Source organism: Lissotriton vulgaris, chromosome 8 (assembly GCF_964263255.1).
Source record: "Lissotriton vulgaris chromosome 8, aLisVul1.2, whole genome shotgun sequence".
NCBI classification, from domain to species: Eukaryota; Metazoa; Chordata; class Amphibia; order Caudata; family Salamandridae; genus Lissotriton; species Lissotriton vulgaris.
This window is the reverse complement of record NC_141696.1, coordinates 152,070,407-152,085,546: the sequence shown is the minus strand read 5'-3', so window position 1 is coordinate 152,085,546 and position 15,140 is coordinate 152,070,407. Positions and strand designations below refer to the sequence as shown.

General features: G+C 46.9%; 1 protein-coding gene across 1 annotated transcript in view; it reads right to left on the bottom strand.

The window, feature by feature from the left end:
- The window catches only part of DGAT2 (diacylglycerol O-acyltransferase 2), a 67,680-nt gene extending 53,634 nt beyond the window's left edge, over positions 1 to 14,046 (bottom strand). Inside the window, exon 1 of the mRNA XM_086933864.1 lies at positions 13,641 to 14,046. Within this exon, the coding sequence (XP_086789990.1) occupies positions 13,641 to 13,680 (40 nt within the window). The 5' untranslated portion in view covers positions 13,681 to 14,046. The remainder of the gene's footprint in view (positions 1 to 13,640) is intronic.
- Positions 14,047 to 15,140: the final 1,094 nt, after the last annotated feature.

The window sequence follows — 15,140 nt, the reverse complement described above, 5'->3', positions numbered from 1 at the left end:
TCAGCCGCCCCTGGTGCAGTTTTGGTTCTCACCCGACACTTGCCCCTGGCTGACCTTTGGGCCCAAAAACTGGATTTGTACGTTTACCGCGATATTGTTTTCCCAATAGGACAACATTGAACTGACCTGAAAAGTTTAGAATTGTCGATTTTACTACAGATTTACTACTTAAAAACCCACCAGAGTTACTTATTTCATTATGGTGGAGAGGGCATATCTATTGCATAGGTTAAAAAAAAACATTGGGAATTATAATGGCAATAGCTCCAACTCCAACAAATGGGAGACCTATTGGGTTTCCAATGCTTTTTATTTATGTTTGCCAATTGGCAAAAGCAGCTGACTGAGCCTGGGGAACCAGGTTGGATTCCTGGCCTCAACTCTACATTCTAGGATTCTGAGAATATCGCTTTATCTCCCTGTGCCTTAATGCTCACGAAAAAGTGCTTGAATACATCTACCATTTTTGTGCCGAAATGCACAAAAATCCTATAATTTCAGAAGGAGTCAACTGCTTAATAAAAGTATTGCTCTTTCTGTTAGAAATTGTAAGTGCTCCCGGATGTATGCTAAGGCGTGCATGCAGCATGGACAAAGGGCCCTGTAGAAGTCTTCTTTTTTTATTTTTTATTTATTTAATGCAATTTTCTATAGCGCGAACATTACCCGAAGGTGTCAGAGCGCTTTACAAAAGAACCAGTTGCGATACATAAGGATTTAGGATTACATGAGTTACATAAAAGATACAAACAGGAAACAAAATTGCAAATGTACAAGTTGTAAAGTCACTCAAGGAAGAGATACAAATGGATAAACTCTAATAACCACATAGGAATGGTAATGAGTAAAAAGGTCTACTACATATACTAGTGGTTAAAGTTCTCTATATACAAACAGTGGATTTTCTCAGGATTCCATTTTACCAACGATTCGGCTTGGACAAGTATATATCACATATTTACAGAGAGAAAAGAGAAATAAAAAAAAATTATAATCATTAAAATAAAAAGGGGTAGAGAGCAGTATGTGGAGGAGAAGAGTTGGAGGCTGAGAGCAGAAAGGGGGACATGAGAGGGAGTAAGAGATAAGGCAGTCCAGCATAAGAGAAATGTCTGAAGGTCAGCAGGATAGAACCCAAGGGACCAAAGGAAAGGACAAGAATCAACAAAATGGCAGACACAGGTCGTGGGCATCGATGTAAACCATGTCAACATGGCAAGATGAACCCAGGACAAAAGCGACAACAGGAGAGGGTCCCAAAATGGCAGGGCGCACACGAGTTCCAGTCCAAAAGTTACGAAGGCCAAGTCCAAAGAAAACCAGAGAGCCGACCCAAAGGAGGAAGAACAAGAGGGGAAAAGGAGCCAGACAGTCAAAAGTAGGAGCATCTTCAGTATTTGCACCTCCTTTCACCACTGCTGCACACACAAGATCCCTGGACTAAATGCTCCCATGCTCCTGTACTGGGCACCGTGGTCCACTCTTGTCATTATCTGGAGGGGTGTTAAAACAAATCCCCAGGTCTCCACCCAGCTTTCATGCTCGACAAAAAGCGGATGTCTATCTTGGCTCTCCCAGGGGGGCGTTAGCGGCTTCGTCATATGTAGGGGTGAACGCTGTAATTAAAATCCTCTCCCGGTCGTGTAACCGGTCCCGCCCGTCCTCTGTGGCCACGTGCCCCCATCCAAAGTCAAAGTCAAGGTTATTTGTTTGATTAATTAAAATCTTACAAAAATGCTTTGGCCACGTGCCCCCATCCACACACTGCGTTCGGGCCACACAGGCGGATGGAGGCTGCAGACCCGGCGATCACAGGCTGCACCAGCTGCGGGCACCCGCTGGGGAAGATGAAAGGGCAGCAGGGGGCCCACTCCTGATGTCACGGCCCCCGCATTGTTACCTCATAACGTGGGTCCGTTTCACTGCAGCCCCCCTCACTTCTACCTCCGTTTTATCTCGGGTGCCATCTCGAGGTGTTATCCCCAAGGGTGGATATTGCTGATATCACGGCAGAGCAGCTGCTGGAAGTATCGGCGGCCCCAGCGGCAGACGCTTCAGATCGTCCGATTTTGGCATTTGGCCCTTACAAATAATTTAGTGGGGCTTGGAGGGCCGTGTTAGGATGTTGTGCACAGGGTTTCCACAAAGCTGAAGCTCCGGGCAGCCATGTTGGAAATGGCTGCCAAAATGCCACTAACCAGCAGAGTGTGCTTGCACTGCAGTACTTCTTTACCTGTGCTGCAACCCTATCAGCCCCAGAGTGATGAAGTGGGGCACATCCAGCTGGGCTGGCCAATCTCTGCCAGCGATGCATCCATAGAGGACCCTGGGAGACAGTCCCTTCCTGACCATGGGAATCTGCTACTTATTGTGCTACACAGTAACAAGAGACGGGGCTGCACTGTGTGACCAGAGTGAGGCCTTTTCAGAAATGTTAGACTTGTTATTCGTAAACAGTTTCATTCTCTTGTTTTTTCAGTGCTGTTTTACTTGCCAAGTTTGCTCATAAAAGTGTTTTCCCCAAATGCAGACATTTGAGAACATACATGTGGGCATTGAAAACAAAGTTAATTACAATATATACCCTTGTTTTTATCATTGGTTTTTGAAGAATGTAAAATTAAAATATTTGTTTTCTAAATGGAGAGCCCCGATCTCACCAGTAATGCTAGCATGCACGTGACAGTACATTACTGCGGTGTTAGTACCCGAATGAAACAGTCACTGTTTCTGAAAACAAAATACAACTCTGGCAACGAAATTTCACAATTTTATAACTTTCTCAAAATTCTCAAAACACTTCACGCCAGACATTGTCCCAAACATCTCCCACTTCTGTTTCTCTGTACCATCCATTCAGACCCCATCTTGACCCCCTCCGAGCTATGGTGCCCTTTGACCCTGTTCACTGGTTGGTAAACAAGCTTGGCAACTGTACGAACTACAGCCAAGGAGCTAATGCAGATAGCACTGAAAACAGGCCAATGTCGGAAAGATTCAGGGAGGCCGGAGCCGGACAGTAAGCATACAACTCTTGCTCCAAGTATTTGAGTTAACTAAGAGGCCAGTACACAAACCGAGTGTGCGCACTTCAATCTCAAAAGGTTGACGACAGGCAGAATATCTGGGATTCACACCTGCTTCTCAACAGGGTGCTAACTCGCTCAGGGATCCTGCTAGCTGTGTAAGACAAGGGGCCAGATGTAGGTGGCCGAAAATAGCCATTTACCGATCGGTAACGGCCGAATTCGGCCGTTACCGACCGGTAAATGGCCATTGACATGTAGGGGCCCTTAAATGTTGCATTTTCGGTAATTTAACCGAATCGGTAATTTTACCGAAAATGCAAGATTGAAATGTGGGTAGCCAATTTTCCATTGGCACATGGCTTTCAGAATCGGTATTTTACCATGGAATACAAATCCATGGTAAAATACTGATTCCTGTGTACATGCACATCTGTGCATGTACACATGTGCCATGTGACAGACAGACGTGCCCTTAGGGCATGTCTGTGTGCCACATTGCGCAGATGCCCGTTTTGGGGGTGCTAGAGGGTGTCAAAGTGACACCCCCTGCACCCTTGACAAATTCGGTATTTACCGATTCGGTAAATACCGAATCGGTATTTGAATTGAATCCTATGGGCTTCAAGGCCCATAGGATTCAATAGCAAATACCGATTCGGTATTTACCGAATCGGTAAAGAATCCAGATGTTGGTACCTACATCCCATTTACCGATTTTGAAATACCGAATCGGTAAAATTCGGTAATATTCGGTATTTCAAAATCGGTAAATGTGATTTACCTGTGTGTAAAGTGTTCCTTTTTCTGGCACATTTAACATCAACAGTTTAAAAAATAAGCTTAAAAAAACTACAGTTTGCTGCAAGACTTCTGCACCAACCCAAAGTGACCTCAATTCACCAAAACGCCTGGAGTATATTAAAAATCATGCACTTTAAATGCCCTTAATTCCGACCCCACCCCCCTCCAAGTCCCCCTTTCCCCCCATCCTTTTTTAACCCTTCTGGTTCTTATTTGCATTTGAGGGCAGGGGACAGGCAGGGCATGGAAAAATATAAACACCTCTTAGCACACAAACTGCCACCTGTTTGTCTATGCTACCCCCTTTACATTCAATAACCCCTTTACATTAAATACCCCCTTTACATTCCGAGTCTCAAAACCTGCATTGGCAAAGGAAAGCTGATGCCATCATCAATCACTAGTAACTAGGGGGAACCAGGACATTAGGATACCTTAATTAAGAGTACCATGTGCGTACACCGGCTCCAGTGGTTAAACCCACAGTGCTGAGGTCATGTGACAATGTATAGTTGGTACCAAGAGTCAAAAGCCAATTAACTGCATACCTAAGCTGAGTAAAGTAAAATGTATTCTCTTCAGTTATATAAAGAAAACATGCACATTAAAGATGAATCATACAATTGGTCCACTTCTGTGGTGGGTGGCCTTTTAATGTCCAGTGAAAGCATTGGCACCTCCATCCCGCCTGATCTCCATGGCATTTCACATTGATAAGCAGTTTAGTGGACCCCATATCATTTGTGATCTTTAGCCAGTATAGACTCTAGCTCTTATTTTGGACTGTAGGCTCAAACACTCTACTGTTTGCGAAAAAAACACAGCTGAAACAAGACATAAGTACAGATGTTCAGCCATCGATTGGCCTAATAAATCCTACATCCTCCGTCTCTTGGCGAAACCATCAAAAAATCCTTAACTCAAATTCTTAGGCAAGTACTTCTGCTTAAACCTCTTTGCCAAATCCTTCAATCACAAGTCAGGTTGGCAAGGGTGTTAGTCTCCCTAAGAAAACTGAGCGATGCCACCTCACATTGCACATCAATATTTAATGGTTAAAAGGGCGACCAAATTTAGTATACCGAGCTGCTACTTAGCCATTAAGTGACCTATAGCCAGCCCTCACAAGTAGTCTTTTTTAGCTATGCAAGATGTAAAAGACATTGTCCTGTCTGACATGCAGAGATGATGTCTCCAGTGGTTGACATTCTTCTTCCCAAGCTAGACTACAATAAGTCTACTTCAGCAATCTAGTGTCCTCACCAGTCTACAGAGAACAGCATCACTGCCTCCCCTGTATCCAGAATACTGAGGACATTACACATGATTGGTCCATAGGGCACTGACAGATGCCCAGAGGATCCAGAGGAAGACCCTGTAGAGTTCACTCTGCACATCACAATGAATGTTCTACAAGCCTCACCTGACAGTTCTTACGCTACTCATCTTTATCACAGGACTCAGATTTTTCCAACTTGGTAAAGCTGTGCAGCTTATTAACTGCCCCCATCTTGGTACAGCTTCTGACCTTCCATCATCTTGGTAAAGCTGTGCAGCTTCTGTCCCCCCCTCATTCTTGGTAAAGCTGTGCAGCTTCTGTTCTCCCCCCCCCCCCCATCTTGGTAAAGTTGTGCAGCTACTGTCCTGCCCCCCCCCCCCCCAGTCTTGGTAAAGCTGTGCAGCCTCTGTCCCCCCCCCCCCCATCTTGGTAAAGCTGTGCAGCTTCTGTCCTCCCCCCCCCCCCAGTCTTGGTAAAGCTGTGCAGCCTCTGTCTCCCCCCCCCCCCCCATCTTGGAAAAACTGTGCAGCTTCTGTTCCCCCCTCATCTCGGTAAAGCTGTGCCGCTTCTGTCCCCCCCCTCCTCATCTTGGTAATGCTATGCAGCTTCTGTCCAAGCTGTGCAGTTTCTATCCTCCGCCCCGCCCCCCATCTTGGTAAAGCTGTGCAGCTTCTGTCCTCCCCCCCCCCCCCCATTCTTAGTAAAGCTTTGCCGCTTCTGTCTCCCCCCCCCCCCATTCTTGGTAAAGCTGTGCCGCTTCTGCCCTCCCCCCTCCTCATCTTGGTAAAGCTGTGCAGCTCCTGTCCAAGCTGTGCTGCTTCTGTCCTCCACCCCTCCTCCCCCATCTTGGTAAAGCTGTGCAGCATCTGTCCAAGCTGTGCAACTTCTGTTCTATCCCCCCCCATCTTGGTAAAGCTGTGCAGCTTCTGTCCCTTCCCCTCGTCTTGGTAAAGCTGTGCAGCTTCTGCCCCCCCCCCCATTCTTGGCAAAGCTGTGCCGCTTCTGCCCCCCCCCCTCCCCATCCTGGTAAAGCTGTGCAGCTTCTGTCCTCCCCCCGCACCCTCTTGTTAAAGCTGTGCAGCTTCTGTCCAAGCTGTGCTGCTTCTGTCCTCCACCCCTCCTCCCCCATCTTGGTAAAGCTGTGCAGCATCTGTCCAAGCTGTGCAACTTCTGTTCTATCCCCCCCATCTTGGTAAAGCTGTGCAGCTTCTGTCCCTTCCCCTCGTCTTGGTAAAGCTGTGCAGCTTCAGTCCTCCGCCCGCCCCCCATCTTGGTAAAGCTGTGCAGCTTCTGTTCTCTCTCCCCCCCATCTTGGTAAAGCTGTGCAGCTTGTCCTCCACCCCCCTCCCCCATCTTGGTAAAGCTGTGCAGCTTCTGTCCAAGCTGTGCAACTTCTGTTCTCTCCCCCCCATCTTGGTAAAGCTGTGCAGCTTCTGTCCAAGCTATGCAGCTTCTCTCCTCCGCCCCCCCCCCCCCATCTTGGTACAGCTGTGCAGCTTCTATCCCTTCCCCATCTTGGTAAAGCTGTGCAGCTTCTGTCCAAGCTGTGCAGCTTTTGTTCTCTCCCCCCCATCTTTGTAAAGCTGTGCAACTTCTGGCCTTGCCTCAGTTCTGGAACTCTACCATAAACCGCCAATGACACTGTGGATCACCCGACAGTTCTTACGCTACTCATCTTAATCACAGGACTCAGAATTTTCCAACTTGGTAAAGCTGTGCAGCTTATTAACTGCCCCCATCTTGGTACAGCTTGTGACCTTCCATCATCTTGGGAAAGCTGTGCAGCTTCTGTCCCCCCCCCCATTCTTGGCAAAGCTGTGCCGCTTCTGCCCCCCCCCTCCCCATCCTGGTAAAGCTGTGCAGCTTCTGTCCTCCCCCCGCCCCCTCTTGTTAAAGCTGTGCAGCTTCTGTCCAAGCTGTGCAGCTTCTGTCCTCCGCCCCCCCCCCCCCATCTTGGTAAAGCTGTGCAGCTTCTGTCCAAGCTGTGCAACTTCTGTTCCCTCCCCCCCATCTTGTTAAAGCTGTGCAGCTTCTGTCCTCCCCCCCCCCCCCCATCTTGGTAAAGCTGTGCAGCTTCTGTCCAAGCTGTGCAGCTTCTGTCCTCCGCCCCCCCCCCCCATCTTGGTAAAGCTGTGCAGCTTCTGTCCAAGCTGTGCGACTTCTGTTCCCTCCCCCCCATCTTGGTAAAGCTGTGCAGCTTCTGTCCCTTCCCCTCGTCTTGGTAAAGCTATGCAGCTTCTGTCCAAGCTGTGCAGCTTCTGTCCTCCGCCCCCCCCCCCCCCCCCCCATCTTGGTAAAGCTGTGCCGCTTCTGTCCAACTTCTGTCCTCCCCCCACCCCATCTTGTTAAATCTATGCAGCTTCTGTCCAAGCTGTGCAGCTTGCCCTCCTCCCCCCCCCCCCGCCCCCCATCTTGGTAAAGCTGTGTCGCATCTGTCCAAGCTGTGCAACTTCTGTCCTCCTCCCCTCCCCCCATCTTGGTAAAGCTGTGCAGCTTCTGTCCAAGCTATGCAGCTGCTCTCCTCCGCCCCCCCCCCCCCATCTTGGTAAAGCTGTGCAGCTTCTATCCCTTCCCCATCTTGGTAAAGCTGTGCAGCTTCTGTCCAAGCTGTGCAGCTTCTGTTCTCTCCCCCCCCCCCATCTTTGTAAAGCTGTGCAACTTCTGGCCTTGCCTCAGTTCTGGAACTCTACCATAAACAGCCAATGACACTGTGGATCAAGTTGATTTCACTGAAGAGCATTACCATGCCCCTTCCACGCATTCGATGCTGTAATACAACCTCACCCTTCAGCACAGTGCAGAGGGCACCTTGTGGTGGAGAATGTAAAAGGTTCCCAATCCACAGAGCAGATTCAAGAGGGTGAAAGGAAGCAGATAGTGATAAAGATGCTTTAGGTGAGCATGCACAGGGGCATCCCAGGACCAGTCAAATTTCACATTCCAATATCAGAATAATTGCTGCCTCCACTTTAGAATACTAAACGTGTGACCGAATTTAGCCAGTCACATGTTGGGCTCAATATCAACAAAAGCAAAGCACCGTCACAGATGAACCAAGAAAGTGAACTAAACTGCACCATCTCAAGGTCTTCAATGAAAACCGTTAAGTTTCTAAAAGTCCATGACAACAACCACATCAAGAATGCATACGCGCAAATGCAGAAAGAAAACACTGCAACAAAAGTAACTATGAAATACACAGGGAAGAGGCAAAACAAAGGAGTCACTGCTAAAATCCAAGCTTGGAGTTAGAGGACACTAAACAGCTGGATACTTTTAGCACTGGAGCTTAAGGCAAAGCCCTCAGGGAGCCCTAATCTGTTTATGGTCAATGAATGCGGGAGACGGGGGGGGGGGGGGGGGGGGTGATTTTGCTTTACACCGTGATTTTAGTATATGGTATGGTCTGTGGTACACTTCTCGTGAGAAAGGATGCAAAGACTCTTGATAAAGGGTGGAGAGGACGGTGGGTAGACCGGATGAAGATTAGACATACCCTGGAAGATAAATAGAGAGAGACAATGGCCCAAGTGTCATGACAGACCTTCTGGGTCCTAGGAATAACCAAGTAATCTGTAGATTGGGGTTAGCTCTGAACCATATCCAGGCAGGAGGCCACAGTGCCGATTTGACCTGGATCTGAGGTAATTCGCGTGAAACAAAACTGTCTATTAAATCTGGCACCCGCGCCGGTCAGTGCATATGGGTCAACACAGCTACCGAAAATAGTGGGGATCAAGACTTATCAGGGCTGTAACTTTAAAAGTATTTTTGAACAGAAGCTAAAGTCAGTGTTTCCATGACAACAGGCTGGCAGAGCTTCCAGAGAACAGCCCCATCCCCTAAGATCAGAGCCTCTCCTAGCACAGAATTGTGGAGGAGACGAGAAGGGCAGACTTCAGGCTTGCATGCTCTAAAACCCACAGCGGAGAGGAAACCCTGGATTTAAGCTCCCCAAAGTACTAGTGATTGAATACATGCTTATCTGTGTCCAAAGAACAGAACGCTTGATGGGTCAAATCCAACCCTAAATCCACAGTTTTCCTACCCAACTCCTCTGAAGCATACAAGTGACTAAAGCATGGCCTGTTAATAAATCCCAAAAATTAATATGGTCTGTCTCGGACCAGTAACCACAGGCTAAGTACATGCATCACAGGAGGCAGATTGCAAAAATTGCTTTCAAGGTGGCACATGCCAGGTGAGATTACCAACCCCAGTGCTGGTTCAGTGTGTGCACGGAGTTTTATTCTCTTTTTACATTTTACCGTTTGGATTTTATAATTTGGGTCAGGACTCAAATTATTAAATCCAAACGGTAAAAGTCAGAGTATGTAAGGGACTGGCTCAGGTCATCGTGCCTGACTTGGGAGACATGATAAAGTCTCTCCGCTCCAACCCAGGAAGCCAGGACCCACCGGACAGGCCAGAAGCAGCCGCAAGGGACATGTGGCTACCCTGGCATGCGCCAGGACATCTGTGTACTCTGCCCGCTGGCACTAGATCGCCTGCAGGCCATCTGTTATTGCACTCTGGTACTTGTACAGTCATCTCCTTGAAGAGGAAAAGCAACAACAAAAAATTAAAAATGAATCCATGATGAATAAAGGTAGATGATTAATGAACTGGCACAGGACAAGAAAGGTCTGTTCTAGTGAGAGCTGGCATGCACGGGAAAAGAACGCAACTAACTTAGTTTGTGGACAGCCATTTTCACCATCACCATTCACCAAAAGCACCCCGAAGGGCCAGGACACAAATAAACAGTGCCGGGGTTAAAAGCATAAGCAATGCATTATATAACTGCACAGAGTAACACCACATGAAGTGATGTCACATTACCTTTAGTCACTCATTAACAGGAATGGTCATTTACCGGTCCGAGAAGAGATTCAATAGGTGAAGGATGGATATATTAATTTAAGTCAAGAACAACAAAGGAGTGACGAGAGATATAAAAGAAACCAACCCAAGATTATCTTGCTCGGATACATGGTTTCAAAATATAAAGAAAAAACGAAAAGGAGAAAAGGAAGTACACAACATCAGGGTGTATGACTAAATGAAAAGCAACTTTTATTAAAAAGTAGAACCCTCACTCATCAGCATAGTTGATGACATGCTTCATCATAGGGTTCCACCAATGTCTCCTTGGTGTGCTGCCACGCCTGAATTACAGCAGAGCTGGTATCTAGAGGACGTGTAGGAAGGTGCTCAGAGAAATAAGCGGATTAAAAGATGGCGGACTGAACTCCAAAACAACTTTAATGAAGAGTCAGACCAAGATTGTTAAAAACAAGTGATTGACACTTTTGGCTATAAATTTGAGCCAAATGTATCCTGTGGAATATATAGATCGACATGTTTCAGCTTTTAATCGCTAGCTCAGCAAAGCTTTCATCAGGGCCAGAATTAAGAATAAAAATAAAAACTCCCCAGGCGGTATACGCACTCTAAGGCGTACCTAACCTTGGGGATGTCTGTGCATTGTGCATGTAGAGGTAAACTCACGGTTTTACCCGATGTAGGTAGTCTCAGAATTTCCAAGGCCTACAGTTTTGAAATGTTGTATTATAGTACTACATGGGCACTGCGGAAGGGGATCTCTTCACGGCAAGGAAGTTTGTGTCATTGGCGGCTCCCCACAGGCATCCTACAGACTGCACTTCTGCGGCCCGAACCATATACACCCTGATGTTGTGTACTTACTTTTCGTTTTTTCTTTATATTTTGAAACTATATATCCGAGCAAGATCTTGGGTTGGTTTCTTTTATATCTCTTGTCACTACTTTGTTGTTCTTGTGTTATTAATTGGGGAATAGGAGTGTCCTTTATCCCTACCTCTCTTGTTGAAGTATATTAATTTAAGATCATGTATACAATGCATGTATTCACATCTACATCACATACGCTTTGTCTTAATTCCAAAGAGAGGATGTTTTGGAAACAAACCCCACATTTAAATAATGTATGCAAACAGTAATTTACTCGTTACCAAACAGCGAAGAAAAGTGCATACTGCAATAGAATTAAGAATACGTTAGTCAGGAAATGCACAGGTTGCTTACGGAGCCCTACGTTTCATGTGATTATGTACATGTTTAACTCAAGCTGATGATGTGAAATCAAGGGCGTTAACTAGGGATACCTGAAAAAGAAAAGTTCTGTTTTATCTGGGTTGTGAAATGGCCTCTTGACAGAAGGAGAACTTCACAAAACAAATACACTCACATATAAACACGTGACAAGAACAGGTTGCATTTTAGCTTCACTTTTGTAAACTGCTTGCACGTGTTTTGGGATAATGGAGTTTAGAACTGACTGGGAGTGACATACACGCATGCATATGCACGCACACAAACATATATACTCACACGGGGTACTTAGAAATTGGATTGAAAAAGTGAAGTTTTTACCAAATAAATAAAAACGCTTGGGTTAAGAGTTAATAACTAGGACTCGTGCATTTGATCCCTGGCCGTGTTTCCAAAAGCACAAAAGGGTCAGATTACCACATTCTTAAAGAAGGAGAGGGTCAAAGGTCGCAGCCCTTTCCTGATAACCTCCTGCTGGGCCATTCTCAAGTATAAGGAGGATGCTGTCCGAGCCCTCCCCACCCCCGCCCCTGCTCCTCAGGCCACATTGTGTTTGTGTACAACGGCAAACAGCAAGAGCACCTCTGGGGGGCGGGTGGAAGCGACGAGACAATCAGACTTCAGTTCCTACTAAAAGGACACCCCCTTCCCCCGCGAGCCTCGGTAAGCCTTGAGCAAAAGGCACCAACTTTTTAAGATTAGCGTGGGGGAGGGGAGGGCTACTCCACCCCACCCCCGACTTGTGCCCTGATACAGGCGTAACTGTAAGAAGGCAACACTGGACATTACAAGGCTCCAAAAAATATACGGGTGAATGAAATAAATTAAAAAAAATGCTTCCGCACAAATATATCATAAGCCCTGTGGGCCGGAGTCCCATCTTTAAAAAGGTAAAAATGCAAAGTTGGTACATTAGCCCGTCCACTCAATCCGTGGCAAGTGTAAAGACAAGAGAAACTCATTTAACGTTGATAATAGAAGCGCATTTATGCTGTCCCTGAGTCCCTAGTTCCAGGCCTGGCATAGCTGGAAGACACCATCTGCACATCCCTAGAACCCCCATCCCTGGGAGCCTTCGTCCTCGGCCTCCATCACTGGGAGCCTTAGTCCTCGACCTCCATTGGCGTAACCAGCCAGACCGCAGCACAGCACGGTCCATGGGCGCAGAACCAACAAAATGCCTGGGGTGGAGGAATTGGACCAGAGTCCCTTCTGAGCCTCCTGGAGTACTAATGTGGACCCCTATACCACCTCTAACTTCCTGTGTGCTGCTGCAAAGCCACCGGAGAATAAGAAGTATAAACTACAAAATAGTAAAGTGCCATCGTGGCTAGTGTATAAGATAAAAAAAAAAAACAGCAAAAGCTCCATGGCCACTATGTTTTTTTAGGCGCCCCCTGCTGGCGCTATTTAAGGCCAAGGCTCTTAATTCTTGGTCCCACCTCAGGCTGCTTTATCTCATCATCTCCACTTACCGAGTCTTACTCCACTCATGCAGGTTCTTTTTCATTCTCACTCTTTCTTCTGTTGCCAGGTCTTTCTATCCCTCCCCCTTTTGCCTCTCTCAACTAAGGGTCAAAGTCTGATGAAAAATAAGTCGAGTGTCTCAAAAAAGAGTGCTGGTACCCATCACTCGCACAACATGTCCAAATGAAGCACGCCCACTGTAAACCCGTTCTGTCCCAGCTGCGGGCTCCCTAACTCCTGAAAAAGGAGTAGCAGGGACAGCTTGTAGTTCCAAAGGGCAGGCCGGGGCAGGGCAACTACCCCAATGCAAGTCAGTTACACCTACTGTACATGAGGACATACTTTTCCACGTCCACGCCTCGTCAGGGGTAGTAAGCGCTATATAAATGCAATTTAAACTTCTATTTTCTTAGTTGTTGTGAACATTGGTGGACCCCCACCTCCCACCATCAAAGCTTTTAACCCTTGTAAATTATTAACGACACACCGAGCTGGCCACACGGCCCCGGGCTCTCAAGGTGCACACCACCACCCGTCTCAAGTCTACGGCAAAACAACAGCTCCGTTACTTATTCACAGAGAGCAGCCAAGAGCATCCTTCCGCCACTTTGGTCACTCTCCCTCCATTTAGTGGTTGTAAAGTACCCACAGAGGCTCATGAAAAATATCTTTCAAAACACCCTTTAAACTTGTGAATTTTGCAAGTGATTGTACAGAAAGCTTCACTGACCTTGCAGTAAATAAACAGGGCGATGCAAGGGTGCCAGTCAGGGATGGACCAAAAAAAGGCTAGGAGGGGCTGGATCACATTTGAATAAAATAAGAGGAAAAGAAAAAAAAGGAATCTAATCCCATAAAATGGGATTACACCCAAAAAAGACACAGCTAATTTACAATCGGATTACACATTGCGGTTTTAAACAGTGTAAAGAAATGGCGACATAACACAAGCAGACTAGAGTGCTTACCTCGCAGGGCTCCCGAGTACGCCGCGATGAGGGTCTTCATGGCGAGCCCCTGGCTGCTCCGGTGTAGGGCTGTTCATGCAAAGGAGAAGGGTACGACTCTGTTGCCACCGGCACAGCTTCTTCCCTGACCTAGCAGCCGACGCGTCTGCCTTTATATCAACTCTGGGGAGGAGGGGCGCACCAAACTCGGGCGGGGTGAATCGGTTGGAGGGGGAGCGGTGTTCCGCCAGCTCTTTCCTCGGTTCACAGACAGTCTCTGAAGGGCACAGTTTACTTCAGCTTGGCATCGACTGTGGGCGTGCGTGATGTGGAAATGCCGTCTGTGGCGCCTGGCAGCGCCTCAGCGGCGAGCCGTCCCCTCAGCCGCAGTCACTGTGGTATGTCCCAGCAGGGACTTGGCACACCTGCAGGGTGCAGGGCCAGCGAGATTGGGCTCCGCGTGCGCTGTGCGTGACCAAACGAGGTGGAAGCGTGGACTGGTCCAGCCCACCTAGTGGCACGCATTGACCTCCATCTACCGTGTGTAGCATCTGTGAATGTTTGTAAACACACCAAGTAATGAAAAACCAAATTGCTAGCTAGGGCAATTAGGAGATGGTTGTATCTCAAGAGACTGTTAATTACTTGTCACACCTCTTCAAGTGAGTTAATCCGCGACATGTTAACCCCTTACTTGTAAAATCGTACAATTTTAAAGTGTAATCTTTACTTGTGAAATCGCTAACACCTGGCTCGCTCCCTTTTAAACTCACGTAATGTTCCTGTAGATGTGAGGCAGTAGTACAAGCTAGTTAAATCCCCTTTTCACATACATTCTACAACAGGTGGCTACTAATCCGATCACTGGATACATTATTCAGGGCCCTCTGTGGGAAGGAAGTGACATTAATTGACTAATAAATCTCTGGCATAATTGAAGCCAGAAGCAGATTTCCTAGTATAGCTATCAGTAAACTATAAAAACATAAATATTTACCCTAATAAAATAAGTAAATATATTGTAAAACTCTCTTAAGTAGAAATGCCTCATAATAATATTATTCGGTAGAAAGGTTGTTCCAAAACTGATATCTTTTCTCTAATGTTAACTGTTTCAAGATTAGAGCACTATTAGGTATTCTAAATGAGGTAACTTGCACCCAGGGTACAGACCGCGACTTGGATGAGTGGGCCACAATATTTGACACGGCCCAGTGCTTAACTTGTAAAACAATAGGTGCCAGGGCCCTCGTCAGGAGATGACCCCAGCTTGCACAACCAATTGCCACTGCCAGCACTGTCAATGACAGTACAAACACAACCACTAGCCACCGCACTGCTACAAGTGTGACAATTCCGACTGTTCGAGCCTCACCCAAAGCTATAAGAATGGCTTTTTGAGGCAGGTATTAGTTGTTTTAATGTCTGTTTGATTAATAAACAACTGTTATTGTGCTCATCTCTGGATTACACAAACAGCGCCACCATGAGGCAGCTGTCCTAAGTGCTGGTGCTAACAAT